Source organism: Girardinichthys multiradiatus, chromosome 18, assembly GCF_021462225.1.
Source record: "Girardinichthys multiradiatus isolate DD_20200921_A chromosome 18, DD_fGirMul_XY1, whole genome shotgun sequence".
In the NCBI taxonomy this organism is placed as follows: domain Eukaryota; kingdom Metazoa; phylum Chordata; class Actinopteri; order Cyprinodontiformes; family Goodeidae; genus Girardinichthys; species Girardinichthys multiradiatus.
This window is the reverse complement of record NC_061810.1, coordinates 25656085-25675902: the sequence shown is the minus strand read 5'-3', so window position 1 is coordinate 25675902 and position 19818 is coordinate 25656085. Positions and strand designations below refer to the sequence as shown.

General features: G+C 37.5%; 1 protein-coding gene across 1 annotated transcript in view; it reads left to right on the top strand.

The window, feature by feature from the left end:
- Positions 1 to 19818, top strand: part of LOC124884138 (cGMP-inhibited 3',5'-cyclic phosphodiesterase A-like) — a 115177-nt gene that overhangs the window by 55896 nt on the left and 39463 nt on the right. Inside the window, exon 2 of the mRNA XM_047391833.1 lies at positions 18845 to 19090. Within this exon, the coding sequence (XP_047247789.1) occupies positions 18845 to 19090 (246 nt within the window). The remainder of the gene's footprint in view (positions 1 to 18844; positions 19091 to 19818) is intronic.

Genomic DNA, 19818 nt, shown 5'->3' with positions numbered 1-19818 from the left:
CCCTGATGTGCTGACTGGGAACAATTAGCATCAGTAAGCGGCGCTAACAGGGTTTTGACTGATGACGGTAATGTCTGAATTCACGTGTGCACGTGTGGGTGGATGAGTCATCATTATCCAGACCTAGGAGTCCCATCACTCTCTCACACCCTTACTTTTACTCACAGTTTCATAAACACACACACATGCAAACCATAAAGGCACAGAAAGCTTTGCCAAATCCTTCTGGCAAAGCTAGGTCCTATTGAGTGAGTAAACGATGACTCTTCTCTGGCAAATCAAACCAGTCTATGCAGCAAATACCTTCTGCTTTTACTGCATAGTGTATGATGTAATGAAATGACGATGGTGCACAGAAAACCTGATTTTAATAATAAACATTCAAATAAATCCTGGAAAAGTGAGTTGCAACTGCAGGAAACTGCTCAGACAGATTGTGGTAAACAAAAAATGTAATTGATAAAATAGTTACATTTTGTTGTTTTTAGAAATAATATTTGCTATATTCAAATGTAATTAATAAATGGGTAAAAGGTTGTAATGCTAAATGCTAGTAGGCTAATTGTCATCTGGATGGTTGCATTGATCTGTCAATAGTAAAGCTGTTAAGGACTTTTTTAAGGACTGTTTACAAATGGCTTTACGATTAAAATATTTTTTTTTCAACACAATTCGTTGAATGTAAATATTTACGATTCAGGTACTTTTCATGCACCATTTGCAACAACATTGTTTTGTATGACCTTTTTAACCATTATCATAATGGAAGAATTTGTCTATAGCATCTCTTATTTTCTCTGAGGTTTGAGGACATATGCTTAAACACAGCTATTTGAATTTCCTGTATAAGTACTGCAATCGGTTTGAAGTTTGGACTTTGACTGGGCCATTGAAAAACCTGGATCCTTTTCATTTTTAGTCTTTTTGTTAAAAATGTATTGGCTTGTGATAATTGTCCTATTGCATAGCAAAATTCAAACCTTATAGCTGCAAGATTAGGTCCTCATTTTTGCCTCTTGAATACTTTGTTTTCCAGAGGACTTCATGGTCACTCAGTGACTGCAAAGTTCCCAGGTCCTGTGGCTGAACTATCTTCCCTCCACTGCCATGCTTGACATTTATTAGACGTTGGCGCTGAGAAGCTATATTTTATGGTTAATTTTATGGTGCATTATGACCAACAACCCTTTTAACTAGTTTATTTTTCCAAATAATATTTTTTGAAAACTTTTATAGTATGTTTAAATTCGCTTAACACTCACACCTAGCACTAATATCCATCCTGGATGATCTGATGATGTCCAAACAGCAACACATACAGGGATGAATGCACTCATAACATTTTGAGGATGGTTTCAGGTCTGGGAAATTTATTTGCGTGAGTCTGAAGTGTTAAGACTAAAAAACCACCTGAACCACCCACTGACCCGACATGACTAAAGCAGCATTACCTTGACATCTCTCAGTTAATGTAGGGGAAGGTTTTGTAAATAGTTAAACTTAGATATCCATAAAAGGTTAAAAAACAAAACAACTGGGCTCCGGTTCTTGTAAATGATGACATTTTGCTCTTCATACGAAGAGCTTTCTCAGTTTGAAGGTAGTGAAGAAGAAGTTCCAATCTTCCAAGCTGTTTAGGATGTTTGGAATATTTCTCTCACTAGCTTCAAATTGAGGAAGTACTTAAAGACCGAAACGTCATCATTTACAAGAATTGAAGTCCAGTCGTTTTGTTTCTTAACCTTTTTTGGATTTACCATGTCCTGAATGACTGAGAATTTTTACCAGCTAAATTTAGACACTGTTGTCAGCTAATTCTAAGTGATTAAACAGCTATTTGAGAGAACATTCAAAGATAGGATTTGTAATAGGGTTTTTTGTTGTTAAAACATTTATTAAATTCCCATTTAAAATTCTCAAGGAAAAATAAAACACTGGCACAAGTCAACATTTTATTGATCAGAGGATAAAAAGTGCTATATGTGAGCGATTGTTCTCCAGAGTGACATTCATTTTGTTTTTTTCTGTCCTCCTGGATGAGCCATCAATGCACTCTTGAAGTAATTTTGGTAAACCGGCCTCTCCAGGTAAGGTTCACCACTGTTCAATGTTTTCTCTATTTGTGGATAATGGCTGTCAATGTGGTGCCTTTAAAAATGGCTTTGTCAGATCTCTTCCGTGTTTGTCTCGGATCCAGGGGGGCAGATCTGTGGCTCCTCACATTTGCTATTGCATATTTTTAATGGAAAATCCTTATATACACAAGCGTGCTAACACTTACACCCACAGGTGTTTGGATTCAGATGTTAGCAGATACACAGATGTTCTATATTGAGCTGTAGTTGCCACTAAATACATCTTGCATTCATAAGTACCGTGCAATTCTGAGTGCTACTCAGCGCTTTGAGTGTCTTGTTGCTGAAAAGCGCTATATAAATAAACTTACCTTACCTTACTCTGCCAGACAGGACACGTTAAAAAAAGGCTTTGTAAGACTGATAGATGTCTTAGTTTCTCATCTGTTGTTAAACTTTATTAAACTGGGGCATGATGTGTTGCATTTAGTGTTACTTTACGCTTCTTCGTGTTGTCAGACAGGTTTATTTTAAGGGATTTCATGATTCTAAAGGTCTGGCAGTAATCGGGCCTGGGTGTGACTAGTGAAACTGAACCAAAAAATAAAAGGTAGTCAATCAGTACCTTCATGAATTAACAGTGGGACAGTTATATTTTCTCACATGTGTAGGTTGGTATGGATAGTTTTTGTGTTCACTCAAGTTATCTTTGTTTGAATTAAACATTTGTTTGGTGATATGAAAAACAGAAGAAGCAAAACTGTATGAGGACAGAATAGATTTAATGTTTTTTTATTTATTTCTTATTCTTTCCATGGCATCAAATACTCCAGTCAGGTTAGTGTGATCATGACGAATAATATTTTTGTGTTAGTCTACTGCATTTGCATAAATATAATTAGTCTGTTCTTTATCTCTTATCTGCCTCAGCTGGGATCTAGCAAGAACAGTTGCTGACCAGTAGGGGTTTTGGGTCTGGCTTGCTGGGATTTTTCGGACTCCATACTCTGAGTCGTGACACAGAGCATGTGTGTCTCAGTGCACCCTTATGTGTTGGTGCCGCTGTGGGAGTTTGTGTGGACGGGAGCGCATTAGTAGATATGTAAACATTCATTTGTAAATGTCTAGTAGTCTCTATATTAATTTTAGATTTGAAATACAGCAGCCTGTTACAGAAAGCACTCAACTGCTTAGAGGGTGACGGATAAAGTTTGAATTTTAGCTCTGAGTAAATTTACCAAAAATTTGAAAAGGTGGGAAACGTTTTAAGCACTGAAGTCAGAAATATGCAGTTTTATATAATTGCCTGGGTTAGGCAAAACAATTAATTTTCACAATGGGAAATAACCAGATTTGGATGGTTTGGGTTCAGTTCTTTCTCAAAAGCTGCCTGATTGTTTTCAAATTACAAATGAACACAAAGTGAAAAAGAGTGAAGGATAAATATAGTACACAACATATTGGGAAGAGAAAAACCCAAAAATGTGTGTCTCTTCCAGCTATACCTGCACTGAAAGGTGGTTCTACAAAGTATTGACTGAGGCGGTTTGAATACAAACGCAAACATACTTTTCAGGTTTGTATTTGTAAAACTTGTAAAAAGGATGCATTACATTTACTTCACAATTATGCACTGCTTTGTGTTGCTGTTAGTGACAACATGTGAAAAAGTTAAAGGGCTGAAAATATTTTCAGTAGGAGCATTTGGGTTGACCTTTCAGTCAACTGATTTTGGTTAATTTTACTCAGTCTTTTTATGCTATTTTATTGCAATTTTATTGTTTTTATATCATCATCTTATGATTTGTTATCTTGTGGTTAATTGTAAAGCACTTTGATCACCTTCAGATATATTTAAAAGTGCTATATGAATAAAATTTAAGTTTATAAAACTAGCTTAGTGTGGCCTCTCTACTTATTGTATTCCCAACTTTGCCAAAGGCTTTGATTAACTACAGTCAATGACCTTTTGTTTTGTTTTTTTGTTTATGATAAATTATAGTAATAAAGCTATTTTATAGCAAGGTTAAAATAAATTCTTCACAGAAGAAAATGATCAGAACTCTTCAAAGGTATTTGCAGAAACGTTTTAGGTTTAGGTTGTTTTTCATCTACTGTATTTTACATTGCGGTTTTAAAATGAGTCTTGAATTTAATCAATGCATTACTATAAACCTTTACACACTATTGTTTTTATGAGAAATAGTGATGATAAATTAACTGACATATCCATATGAAGACATTTAAAATGCACTTGGAACAACAGACACAGCTCTCCCTGCAGACTGCTCTGTGAATACAGGTCCTTCTCAAAATATTAGCATATTGTGATAAAGTTCATTATTTTCCATAATGTCATGATGAAAATTTAACATTCATATATTTTAGATTCATTGCACACTAACTGAAATATTTGAGGTCTTTTATTGTCTTAATACGGATGATTTTGGCATACAGCTCATGAAAACCCAAAATTCCTATCTCACAAAATTAGCATATCATTGAAAGGGTCTCTAAACGAGCTATGAACCTCATCATCTGAATCAACGAGTTAACTCTAAACACCTGCAAAAGATTCCTGAGGCCTTTAAAACTCCCAGCCTGGTTCATCACTCAAAACCCCAATCATGGGTAAGACTGCCGACCTGACTGCTGTCCAGAAGGCCACTATTGACACCCTCAAGCAAGAGGGTAAGACACAGAAAGAAATTTCTGAACGAATACGCTGTTCCCAGAGTGCTGTATCAAGGCACCTCAGTGGGAAGTCTGTGGGAAGGAAAAAGTGTGGCAGAAAACGCTGCACAACGAGAAGAGGTGACCGGTCCCTGAGGAAGATTGTGGAGAAGGGCCGATTCCAGACCTTGTGGGACCTGCGGAAGCAGTGGACTGAGTCTGGAGTAGAAACATCCAGAGCCACCGTGCACAGGCGTGTGCAGGAAATGGGCTACAGGTGCCGCATTCCCCAGGTCAAGCCACTTTTGAACCAGAAACAGCGGCAGAAGCGCCTGACCAGGGCTACAGAGAAGCAGCACTGGACTGTTGCTCAGTGGTCCAAAGTACTTTTTTCGGATGAAAGCAAATTCTGCATGTCATTCGGAAATCAAGGTGCCAGAGTCTGGAGGAAGACTGGGGAGAAGGAAATGCCAAAATGCCAGAAGTCCAGTGTCAAGTACCCACAGTCAGTGATGGTCTGGGGTGCCGTGTCAGCTGCTGGTGTTGGTCCACTGTGTTTTATCAAGGGCAGGGTCAATGCAGCTAGCTATCAGGAGATTTTGGAGCACTTCATGCTTCTATCTGCTGAAAAGCTTTATGGAGATGAAGATTTAATTTTTCAGCACAACCTGGCACCTGCTCACAGTGCCAAAACCACTGGTAAATGGTTTACTGACCATGGTATCACTGTGCTCAATTGGCCTGCCAACTCTCCTGACCTGAACCCCATAGAGAATCTGTGGGATATTGTGAAGAGAACGTTGAGAGACTCAAGACCCAACACTCTGGATGAGCTAAAGGCCGCTATCGAAGCATCCTGGGCCTCCATAAGACCTCAGCAGTGCCACAGGCTGATTGCCTCCATGCCACGCCGCATTGAAGCAGTCATTTCTGCAAAAGGATTCCCGACCAAGTATTGAGTGCATAACTGTACATGATTATTTGAAGGTTGACGTTTTTTGTATTAAAAACATTTTATTTTATTGGTCGGATGAAATATGCTAATTTTGTGAGATAGGAATTTTGGGTTTTCATGAGCTGTATGCCAAAATCATCCGTATTAAGACAATAAAAGACCTGAAATATTTCAGTTAGTTTGCAATGAATCTAAAATATATGAATGTTAAATTTTCATCATGACATTATGGAAAATAATGAACTTTATCACAATATGCTAATATTTTGAGAAGGACCTGTACACGTGCTGGTTATCACAAGTAAAACTAGTAGTGGTATAAATATAACTGAATGCTGAGGCTGTAAAAGATTATGTTAAATTTACAGATTTTTCCAGCTTGTTTTAGTAGAACCATGTTCGGCCATTATGGAGGCTGTCGAGGGACGGCACAGCATACCCAGAAGAAGATTTGATAGACCGTGGGATAGATGAAAGCCTAAGTGATTGCAAAAGGGAGACAGAGACGGTGTACAACAACTGCATTGTTATTTTAATATTGTATTATCCAAACAGTGAATAGCTGAAAAGCATTTCAAATTGAGTACAACGGAGTGATGCGTGATTCAGCACTCTTCCTTTTTTTCATTCCTCCAGACAACCTTGCTCCAGTCCTTGGGCATTAACATTAAACACAGATCCACTGAATTAGACAGATTATCTCATCTGCCATTCAAAATGCTAAGTCATCTTCACTGGATGACGATGCCACTGTCAGGCCATTCCCTCGTTATTAACTCAGACTGCCAACTTTGACAACCACAAAAGCCACAACATACCATTAGACCGGATGGCCCCTACTGGTTTTTCATAATAAAACCTCTCACACACTCCGCTTGTGAATACTTATTGCACATAATTCATTGCTCCACGGTCCGGTACAAATAGATCAAAGGCCTAGTACCACTCTTTGGTGGTTTGGTGGTTTAGACAACTTTTCTACCTCAACAATTCATTTTAAAAACCTTCAGAAAACCTGGAGAACTAGTCATCTAGACCACTGTAAGTGTCTGGCTTTTAGGTGTTCTTTCAAACATTTTCTTAGTACTCTAGTATGACATGTACAAAGTTGAACTGTAGAATCACTGAAATTATCAGGGCAGTAAAACTTCTCTAAGGAGCAACCCCATGGCCGCTGAAACAGACTCCAGCCAAATAACAAATAAAAATTTAAATCCTGCGTGTATGTGTGGTTTTAGAATACTATAAACTGGACCATATAAATGTTAATTATTTACTGTTGTCAAATAACAAGACAAACCCTGAGGCAACCACATTCTTGTCCAATTTTATGCAATTGCGTTTACAGAGATTGGAAATTATACGAAATTTGACAGACATGGATTTTTAAACATGGAGACAAATGAGACTGTGATATTTCCTGTATATTATGGATTGATCAGTAAATAAAACACTGGGCTACAGTTCTCCCTGGGGAAGCTAGGGAAACAACCTCCCCTCTGAAGTGGGTATTTAATTCTGTTCTGATTGAGAAAAAATCCATATCAGGTAATAATCCCCATTTTGAACATTTCTCATTTAGGAGCAAAACAGCCCACTTACTGAAGGCAAATCTAGTTCACTTTTTAAACTATATACTAAATGTTTGAAATACCTAATTTAATAATATCGATTATCTGAGTTATGTGTCATAATAACTGCTGGTGAGTGTCTTCATATTTGAATAAAGACTGATTTGAAAATTTGATTGTGGATTTGCGATTCACTGAGTTTTGGTGCCCCATCTGATGCTATCAACCTTCTCACCCGTCACCCTCCTGTTTGTGCTCTCAGATCTGCACACCATCTGTTGCTACCAGGCCCCAGGGCTGGAGACATAAGGGCTCCACAACTGTGGAATAACCTGGGAATCAAAAAATATTTGTTAGCATAATCACCCAGAAAACTATTCTAAGAAGTATTTATTTTAATGGAATGACTTGTTTTGAGTTTTTTGACCTTTTGATTTGGATTATATTATCCTGCTTTTGCATTTGTATCTTATAATTTGCACTACAGCTAAATAGGGACGATATAACATGCATTATTGCTAGTCATAACAAACATTAAAAAAAAAAGTTAAACACTTGATGCTACAAAACAACAGCTTTTTTTGTTTGTGCCTGATTTTGTATGAATTGCGGGAAATGCTCGGGTCCTCATCACTACAACAGCTGTTAGCATCATATAGTTCAGGAGTGTGCACTTTACAGTACTCCTGTCACATTGCAGGAGGTTTGTTTTGTCTTTAAGAGTCAATTTGATTCATGCATCAACTCTTGAGAGACCTCGAGCTGTCTCCTGCTACATCTTTAAATTAGCTCTCTTGTACCTTTTGAGAAATATTTCTGCATCTCAAAGCTTTTGTGTAACATAATTATCAGCCTGTTGAAATCAGATTATCATATTAAATCACGCTTCTTTTTCTTTTACATATTTGTGGAGAGGGCTTACAGAGCAGGGTTGTAGTGGGTAAGGAGATAGCAGAGGCGTATGTAGATCAGCCCTCCAGCATTATGGGTGATGTGTCCTTTTCTGTGTCTTCATCAGAAGTGGCTGCTCTTGTTTTATTAATAGATGGGCTGATGGAAGGAGGATGGAGGAGGGGTTCAGTTAACAAGGGACAGTGAAAGAAGATGAAAAAAAGTGATTTTACAATCAAAACTGTACCATACAGAATCTGGAGGTGGATGAAGCTCTGGCTTCTGTTAAAATGCTTCCAGATCCATCTGCAGATCATGTGCCTAAGAGAATGGGAATATTATATAAACTAAGAAAACATCCCATGTCAGTGGAGCGAAGAAGGGAAGATCAGGAAGTGCATGACTGGATACTGTAACATAAAATCAAGTCACACCCCTATATACCATTATATTCTCTAGATGTCAATAATCAGATTCCTCATGATAAAAATACCATTTATACCAGTCAGGAGTATAAAGTCTCCAAAACAGTATTCTGAATAGTAAAAATCTTTATTTTAAGGTCTCCAAAACAGAGATTAAATCTTTAATCTTTGAGGTGAATTTGACCTCAAAAATTTAAACCTCAAACACTTATCAAAATTAATTATCATCAACTTTATGTGTCAGTTACTGCATGTTTGTTTGTTGGCTTCTCAAATAGGCCTTCTTATTGTACTCAGAAAGTACTTTTAACAGCAACAGAGATCCTTATTTCCTGTCTGTAACCTACAAAATTTTAAATATATTTAAATATATATTTGTATATTGTCATTATATACATCCATCCATCCATCCATTGTCTCTACCCACTTATCCGTGTGGGGTTGCGGGGGCTGTGTTTACTATTTTACATACTTAAGTGTATTTTTTACTTTCCGAGTTGGATGAAAATAGGCAGGAGAATATCTATGCCTATTCAGAATGACTTCATAAATATATCATGTTGAAGGTCTAAAATGAGATTAGTGACTAATTACAGTAGTATAGCGTATATTTGAAATGCACATTTCTACTGCTACAATTCTATTTCAGGTATTCACATTGTTCATTCCAACTTGGAAGAATGTACTTTTGGAAATCTGGCGCCAGAAGGGACAACATTTGTTTTTGAAAGATTGATATCTGAAATGTGCATGCATGGATGGCATTTTGGGTAGCTAAATATTTATTTATACATGGAAAATTATTTAAGATGTTTATTGTCATTGCATGTATTATACAAAGAAATACACAAGGTGGCTTCCAGCATCAGCACCACACAAAAAAAAACACAGTTACATACAAATTAATACCAAACAGCTATAAAAAGTAAACATCGAATAAACATACATAATAAAGCTGTGCTGGCTTGGCAAGCTAATTATGCAAGTTTATTAGCCAATATACTTCTCTTTAGTATCAAGTCTGGGGTAGGTTATTGCATCAATAGACACAATTTTTGTTTCAATACTTGTTTCTTTAAACAAAGAAGTGGGTAAAAATGTTGCCACACTGTATAGCTCTGAATATAAGTTGGTCATTGTAGAAAGTGTATATAGTTGTAAAGGAGAAATCTATATATCACCAGCTATATTTGCAAAAACCTGGAGATTGGAAATCTACTAAAACCCGATGGTTCTCTTGCTACTTCGGTATGTGCCTGAAAACATTAAGTTTTTAAGTGAATGGGGAAGTGTTAGGGATTTATTTTCTATAAATATAATAAACAGCCATTTGGGCTAAAGATTACTGATATCTGGCCTTTAAAATAATGCTTTTTAGATAACAAAACAACAAAATCAATCAAACTCTGTAAAACAAACTACATTTTCTCAATGCTTTGCATGCAACTATAGCTTTAACAAACAAGAGAACTCCAATTCAGTTGTACTGTTTGTGAATCAATGACTTTGTCAGTTTCCTGATACAGAATAACACTTCTCTGTCTCTGCCTGGTTGTCATGCATCATCCAAAGATACAGGAAACGTTTGACAAGTAGTAGCCACAGTGTAACTGTGGTCAACTGACGCCTAAACAACTATTTTATAGACATTTTGATCTTTGTCTTGCTGTTTCCTGGTGACCAGGTAGTTTTTAGAGCAAGTTCCTTCTAAGTGCTCCAGGTTTTCTCATCCTTAAACCCCACTGAACACTTGTAATTGGCAGATGAGAGAGGTAGGGGCGGGTGAGAGGACAGAGGGAGGTTCATGAAGCGTCAGAGGAGGGAAGAGAGGATAAAGTCAGAGGATAGCTGGAGACGGCAAGGAATTGCTTGACTAAATGTTTGCAGCTTTCGGTTATAAATTTCTTAATGAGTTAGAGTTAGTCAACAGCCAATTACTGTGTGTATCTAAAGGAATCGGTTGCAGCTTTGTGACTGAGCAGTTCAAACACAAATGATGCAGCGGAGGCACTCAGCTAGTACCATGGGGCGACATCCGGAAAATGCACATCTTCTCAGACAGGTTCAGTATGGGTTTAATTCAACTTAAATGTTAGCTGTTTTCTCGGATTGGTTTGACTGAGTGAGTGTGTATAGGGAGAGTGTGTAAAAGCAATTTAATCAGTGATGATGAGATGGTTTAAATGGGACAACTTGAAGCTGAGTCTAAATTAAGCTTGTAGTTTTTAGGTCAATTACACCTTTGAGAAACTAGGGATGACACTGCTGAGGGGAATCAGTGTCACTATTGTTCTTAGGTGTGTAGTCTTTTATTTGTTAAGAAGTCTGCATAATGAGGGCTTATGTGTTAACTATGGCTCAAAATTATCTGATTCCAACACAAGGTTAGCATACCTTCTTAATCTTTACCCAAACTTAAATAGACAATTGCAAAATGTAAGATATAAAAAAAATTTTGTCTCTTCTCCAAAGGAAAAATCTCAAAGAGGCCCGTGTCTCTGTATTATTTGGGAATATTAATAATAAATCAATAGATGTATTTGTTGAGGAGTTGTCTCACAGACGTGAGTTGCTCCAGCTCAAAAATGTTTACATGCTTTCTACAAAAAGGAACAATGCTGTCCACTGCAGTTTTACTCTTACGATGTAGAGGAGCTCAGCTGGTGACCTGGAGTGAGTTGCTCTCCTTTTCACTTGACTGACCATGGCTGTCACTACATTTCTCTTTATCTCTCTTTCTCTGCTTCCCCCCATCTGCCTTTCTGCCTAATCTGCCTACATACTTTCTAACCGCCTCTCTGGAGAGAGCTGGGGTCGAGAGGGAAATATGGGATGGGGGAAGTAGAAGATAAAACAAAAAAGAGCTACGGAAGGACTATAGAAATAAGTGATTGCCTTTGCCATTATTATTTAGAGTTGTTTTATAATAGAACCTTGGTTTCATATCTTCCTAATTTTTTATATTTTGGAAGACTGCTGTATTTAATTTAACCTGAAATGTTGCCTTAATAATACTAATGCCACTGAAATGAAACTGTAGCAATTTTTTGTTGTTTGCAACTACTTGCATGTTCTTATTTAATATTCTGGCGCAAGCTCTAAAATTACTAACACCAAACACATACGTTTTCTACATTTTGCACCCCTGGTAAAGACTTGTTAAAAGTCGGGTGCAGCTCTCAAAATTTACATCACACACACTTTGCAGTTGATCGCATAATAGAGTGAGAAGTATCCAGCAGCTCAGGCTCTCCAGCACACTCACAGAATAGGTGTCAATATCACAATCAGGGTTGATTGTTTTACCTCAAACATTGAATGGCTTTTACTAACTGTAGGGAATTGTAAAATACTAAATCTGGAAAACCGTAGCGATTTCATCCCTATATGAATGTGGTAAAAATCGCAGCATGGGGTTCATTGCAGTTTATAGTTCATGTCAGTGGTAAATAAAACAAAACAACATTACAAATGAGGAATTATGTCAGACTAAGGGGCATGGCTTTTGTTGTTGTTATTTATAGGTGTTTAGGGATCTCGGGAAAATATACCATAGTATTTTTGTCAAAATGATGTCAAGCACTATGTTATTTACGTTTTGGTTTGAAGTAGGATGTGACATACCTCTTGAGTTTTTATCTGGTTGTTTGACAGAGTCAGCATTAAAAACATAAAACAACCTCCACAACTTTAAAATCGTTTATCTGGATGGTAGAAAAAGAAAACAATGACAGAGTGACTGACAAGATTACACAATTTTTAAGGGAAGACAGTGGCGAGCTAAATGCTTGGTGCTAACAATGCTAAAGCTAGCATCTACTTTTGCTTGGTGTTAAACTGAAGCGATTGTTTTATCTGCTCTGGACTGCGGTTGTTCACATCTAGGGTAAAATTTGAACATTTTTAGATCCTTGATCATTTTACATTGAAAAGGTTTCAGAAATATTAAAACATTTTTTGTACTTGTGAAAGTACAGTGAAAGTAAAGTAGAAGCCCCTTATTGTAAAAACATAATAAGGGGCATTTTTGGAGTGGTTTTAGCATTAGAACTAGTAGTAGTAGTAGTATCAGAGAAGTAAAAAAAGAAGAGTGAGATTATTAATACTTAAAATGCATAGGAATACATTCTTAACAAAAACCTTCAAACTTTGATATGCATTTTTGGTTAAACTTAAGCAAACATTAAAACTAAATGATATGGGGTTTTAAAAAGGAAGTGCCTTTTAATAAACTAAATTTTTACAACTAAAATATTTTTTAATACATAAGACAGGAAGGAAAGGACCCCTAATAACTGGGGGTATTTATGTTCATATTTCATATTTTTAGCTAAAACTGGGTTCAAATTCAGGGGTTTCATCCTTTGAAAGGCCATTTGTAGGCCGATTAGGTCACAGCGAGGTGACAGGCCCTATCCAAATTCGAAACCGACAAATGCAGCCGACAAAATGCATCCTTCTTTTCCCCAAATTTGAAGAATTGCTTCGGTGTATCCTTCAGGGCCCACCCTATCCCATGATTCATTGCAGACCCAGCCTACATAGACCAGGTCCTTCGAAGGATGCAGCCCCTGAAGCCCTACCCCTGTTTCTAAACAATCTAAAAATAATGAATATTTTCAAATTCTATATAACATAACAAATTATGAAAATTTGAACTGGATCATTCTAACCTAATAACAGATTTTTTTAAACATAGTTTGTAATCTGTGAACATTATATTCCATTTGTAAAAAAACAGAAAAGTGGATTTAAAGGTTTCCCAGAGATCTTGATTAAAATTCCATATATGTCTTGTCAAAACTACTCACACCACTGCTAGTTTAGCTTTAAAGTAATCATTTCATTTTAACAACATATATCTTCTAAGTGGAAATAATATTGAGGTTTTGGAGTGGCCCAGCCAGAGACCCATCTTGAATCTGATAGAGAATCTGTAGATGGAGCTGAAGCTGAGGGTGATGGCAATGAGACCTTCCTACCTGAAAGACTTGGAGCTCATCCTCAATGAGAAATTGTCAAAATACCAGTGAAAACATGCAAAAGCAGCAGTTACAACAGGTGTAGGATTGCTGTAACACCAATTCAGATTTTTCCATTGATTATTGAAAAGAGTATAAATAATGTCCAACATGAAAAAAAGAAAATGCTAAATTATTCACTGTTTTCAAAACTGTCATGTTTTGAGACCCTCAGTCTGTACCAGCCTGAAAGCAAAACCCAGACTAAACTATAAATCCATGCTGGTGTACCTTTTGATGTTGTTGCTGTAGCTTGACAAAAGATCCAAATCAGCTTTTCTATTTTTAGGAGCCTGATATACACAAATCTTATTTTCTTTATCTATGTACATCAGAGGCCAGCGTTTGATATTGTCTTCTGTTACAGTGTATCACATTTGTTGTGGGATTATGACCCAACTTTCTGTGTGCAGCATGCACTGTATTACCCTGAAAGCCTGGTAGACTGATCCCAAGAGGCACCTCTGGTACATTCATGCCTGTGCGTGCACACAAACACACACACCTTCCACTGTTGATTCACTCATTGACCATAACTCCCCTGCTGTATCCTGTGGGTCTTTATGCTGGGAGGGATCAATAACCTTCTCCTTCGCCTTGTCTCTCCACTGTGACTATCAGAGCAGTGCTCAGTGACCCTCTGTCAGCTAAATGTTGTTCTGAAAGCACTGACAAAATGGGACACACACCTATTACAGGCTGTTTTAGATTTTAAAAAATGGGGTCGCGTAACATCTGACAACAGCAGGCAAATTGTCGTAAAACAGTTGCAACACCAAAATCTATGAGCATCAGTGGGCGGGTGTCTATAGACACACATAAATCCATCCAAGTATCCCACTTTCCCCATGATATTAGCTGCACAGAGTCCATTACTGCCAGGTAATATTTGAATGTCACAATAGCAGGATGTCATAAAGCTCTGAAGTGGTCTAATGGATTTTGTTCGGGTTGAGGTGACACATGCAGCCTTCTACATGCACACATATAGACCCAAGCTTTTCCAAGAAGCTGCATAGTTCGATCATTTCTCAAATTGTAACATGAGCTTTGAAAAGCTCGTACATCCTGCATAAAGAAAGTAACTTTGAGAATTATGTCATCTTAGCTGGAGAAAGATTAGACGGTTCTAATATTATACCCCTTTTTGCTCCTCTTTACACAACTGTAATGCTTTATGTGGACGTGAGAGGGGGAACTAAACTTGCACTTTGAGAAATAAAAATTACAACTGTCATTACAAAGGCAGTGGAAAAGTTTGGAACACATACAAAATAAGTGACAAAAGCAAAGACTGTTGCCAGTCGCTGAGCTTCATTGCCCTGGGGGGGAGCAGGCAGATGGGAGATCGGAGGCTTATAGATGGACTGATCATGTGAGCTCATTCGCTTCAAGAGCTGGCTCAGAGCGGCAGAAAGATACAGGAAAAGAGCAGAAGTGAAGAGGGGAAAACAGGCTTTGATTTTTGAGTGTTATAAGTTTGGCATGATGCCTATTTCAGCTTGAATAAATAAAAGGAACATTATAATTTATGTTTTGATTTATTTAATAAGGTATTAATTACAGATTTTAGTTTAATTGCTTTTCAATAAATAAAAACACAACTAATATAGAGATGTAATGGACAAAGTTTTGTGATTAATTTCTAATATCCAGTTTTCACAACACTCTGATCTGCCAATACTAATTTTAGCTGATTCCAATTTACTTTCATTTATGATTTTCTGTAATGTAATGGTAAGCAGAAACCAGAAAAGAATTGTTATTTTAGGACTTGAAAAAATTATTGCTGCATGAAGAAAGCCATGCTTCTTGAAATTATAATGATAAATGAACCATTAGATGTTTCCAGATCCATATTCAAACCTGGGAATGTGCTTAGCAAGTGTACTATAAGCTAGTTATAGCTATAACTACCAGGACTAACAGTTAAGGTTCCAGACATCTGAAAACATTGACAATTGTCCAATTTAGAGATGAGTTGATTGGATATTTCATATCCTATTGCAAGTAAAAACAAACTAGCTACTAGCTGCCGCCTGTCAGGTAATTGCTAGTATTGAATGTTACATAACTAGCAAATGATAATATATACTTTATTGATCTCACAGTTGAGAAATTCACTATTGAAATTGCCGCTATATTGTAGCACTTACTTAAACTTAGAACTATATTTAAACAAAATTATGAAACAAATAAAAATATGCCTGTAGTAAAAGGCAGATGGCACACATGATCTTGACCTAATGGCTACCACAGATTTGTTAGTCACTGATGTATCTGGAACTTTCTACCATCCATTTTTTTCCTTTAGAAAACACTGGATATGTTGATAAATCTTATACTGTGTACTGATGTGCACAACAACTTTTTGGCGTTTTAACTTTTTACATTGACTTGTCAGATTTTCTCTGAGTTCCACGCTTTAACACAAGAGGGAGACCAAGGAGTTGAGTTTATGCTCATGATGTTGTGATGCAATGAGCAGAGGCGACAACACACTGTGTGTGTGGGAGAGGAGTGGCTGTACAACAGTGTTTTACAATGTTTTTAAACAAAGAGAAAAGTATTACAGAGTTGACAGTTTAATGCCTGGTTCACACCTCAAGATTTTAAAATTTTAAAATTCGATTTTCAAAACCTGAGAGCCCGCACCTAACGATAAAAAACAAAAATCGCAGATATAACAGGTTTGGTCCTACAGTGTGCAGTGTTCAGCCATATGACAAGCACAACACAACACACCACACACAAACAAATTTCACTCATGAACATTCAGATGTCAGATGGGAAATCTAGAAAGAGCAAACCCTCTTGAGATTAGACATGAGTTCAGAGTAATTCCTATCTGTGCTTCTGTCACCTTGCTTTCTGATTGGCTATACGTCACATTCAGCAGGTCGAGTACTCACTTGTCCTCGGGGAAACCCAACACAGTAGGATATCGGGCCAAGGCAATCTAACAAGTTGGACGTCCCTGATTTGAGGTCGCAGCGGTCCTGACGTCCTTCCAAACAGATCAGATCACTCTTAACACACAGCTGGAATCCTATCGCGGTCAGCTGTGTTGTGGAGCAGGGACACATCTAAAACATGCCCAGGCTCTGAAGTGTTACACACCTGGCTTAAGCAATTTTAAGAATCTTGTATTTGTGATGAGCCTGTTTAGCGCAGTTAGCGTTGGTAACTGTAAACAGCTGTCTTTTTGGGCCTAATGTACAAAAGGTTTGCGTGTATAAAAACAAGTGCAAACTTGATAGTGCACGCAAAGCGGATATACTATCCGGGTGTACTGAGGATTGCGTATTTAATGAGCAAAATAGCAGGCGCAATCTATTTAGTATGCTTGCGTTCATGAATATGCAGAATATATGCTGATTGTCAGAATGTGCAAAATACTGGGAGGAGGATATGCAAATGCCATCATTTAGCACCCGTAATGTGATTTATGAAACCTGAAACAGACTGTGGTCACTGATCTTGCATCTGTATTTAGTGCATTTGAAAGGCAGGTGCAAACTGGCACAGTGTTACCAACACATGTCTGCGTCATTCTGGCGAGAAGGAGGCATAGGTAAAACAACCGAGAGAGAGAATCTTTCGTGCGCATGTCAACATATTTAGACTGTCAGAAATAAAGTAGACGTGTCGTCTATCCATTTATGAGCTACAGGATTACCCAAAGGCTGATTTGGAGCAAGTCACAACTAGAAGCCATATCTCCTATGGAAAAACTCCTTGTAACACTGTGTGTTCTTAATTCTGGATCATTTCAGCGTATCATCACTTTATGGAACAACGCCGTTGTCTGGATTGCACTGAAGGAGCACTTCTATATAGCCCAGAAAAGGTAGTGCAGGTTATAGTTGTCTGCTGTATGTTCCACAGCATATTTCAAGTATATTGCATGAGACACATAATTTACCACTTTATGTCAGGTTGTTCTGCTTGCTTTTTTCTTTATCAATGAGTAGTTTGCTTGGAAGACACCAAGATCACAATTAGACACTATCAAAACCTTTTCATTGAGTTAATCACATACCTTAAAAAAAGAATTTGCGATGTTTCCGCCCTGAGCAAATTAATTGGTTAAATTGTGAATATACTTATAAGAGACAGAAAGCATTTGGCATAGTTATTGTCTTTAAATCTTTTAAGATCTTTAACGTGTTAGTTTTGTTTGTCTGTGTGATACCGTGTGTGCTTTCCTAACATATTTGGACACATGGACATTTAATGATAATTTAAACAATGCTAAAATATTCAAGTAATGTAAATACGCTATAAAATCTGAAGGCAATGCATTTTAAATTGCTATTCAAAATTTATTGCATATCTGATGAGGAATAAATTAAGATTCAAAACTGTCAACAAGCCCAGATCTGGCCGTCAAGTTTACCATGAGAACAGCAAAATGCTAAAAGAAGTTGCCAAGAACCCCAAATGTTATCACAGGACCTACAGCAGGATTTTGGTACCGTTGATGTGAAAGTGCAGGCGTGTACAATGAGAAAGAGACCAAATAGGCTAATATTACTCAGGCTTGTTATAGCACTGTTTGCACTCAGTTATTTGAACTGGTGTTTCCTGTCAGAAAAAAACAATGTATCAGACAAAACTACACATAATTGCAAGTGAGCAGGATTCAAATACTTTTACCGAATATAAACCTCTAGCCTCACTTGTTGCCTTCTATCTACATAAGAATGACAAAGGCCCTACCATTACCATGTCCAGAACCATTGTTTAGTGACTTCCATTTCTTGAGTAATTTTTGGTGAAACTTGACATTATTATTATATTAATCATAAACTGTGATATGATGTGAGGAGATATAAGCTAAACAATAATTCATTAGCACATTCTAAAGAGAAAATACTTTGCTGTAACAACAAAGACTTGACCTTTGACAGAATCTTAGTCTGTAACAGCTGGGGGCACTGTTGATGGGGCTGGATATTTAGTTATTTTTATGGATTTTAGTGGAGATCTTTTAATGCTGTCATTATCTGCTCTGTACTAACCCACTGCTACCATGTAATGAAACAACAAGCTTGATACATTTGTGTCTCTTGGACTGTAAAGAAGTTGAACAGAAACACACAGTCAGGCACACTGATTCAAAGTTTGCTGTTGAACCTATTTTCTCTTTTTCAAGAAACAAAATCCTTGTTCCATTACCTAAATGAGCACTTAATACAGCTTTTCAACTTTTCTCTCCTCCTTCTTCCAGTCTTCAGGCACCAGCGTGGTGGTGGACATCGCGGTGATGGGAGAGGCTCATGGTTTAATCTCAGACCTGCTGGCAGATCCTTCCCTGCCCCCGAACACCTGTAGCTCTCTGAAAGCTGTCAGCAGCCTCCTCAGCACCCAGATCAACGTCCAGCCGCTCCATCGACCCCGCATCCCCACAGAGCAGAATGCCTGCTCCGACTCAGAGGATGGGCCAGAAAAAGCAGAGAGATTGGCCATCCCAAAGGTTAATATTTGGTTTCGTCTTAAGACCCCCCACAGACAAGCTGTATTCCGGTTTATTTTACTATGTTATTGTGGAGAGCAGTAAGCTAGCTATCAAGCATCACTAAGCTTGTAAATGTTTTATGTATCCATCCAACCGACTATATGCATGCTTTGGGGTCATGTCATTTAATTAGCATGTTTACCTTGTCAAACTGTGACTATACAAAACAATGTCTGAGTTCTGTCCTCCGCAGGTAATGCTATGTAGACATAACAGTTGAGGATAGAAATTTGAACCCTTTGGATTTTATCTAGGTGTACCCCTTTTCCTGCATTAATCACACTCTTACTCTATTTTATTGCAGGGTTAATGTGGTTCTAATGGTACAAAAGCCTCTGGATGGCTTTATAATGTTTGACAAGGCCACTGCTTCAAAATGCAAGCAGGCGTTTAGGGCAGCAGCGAAACTAAATAAAGCGTGTGATGTAATACAGGATACCTGGAAAGTGAGTAGCTGCTTTAGAACTGCCTGACTGCACTGAAATGTTTAGTGCATGTGCTGAATCTCAATGAGGAGCTGCTTGATCGGATTCAGGATTTGAGAATCTGCTTGTCTTTCTCACTGGTAGTGCTCTAAGAACACACAAAAACAAAGTAACATAAGGCTATTGAATGATTTAAGGAGCTATGCTTATGCTATTTCTGTCAGGAAATATACAGACATTTACCAAAACATTCATACCACT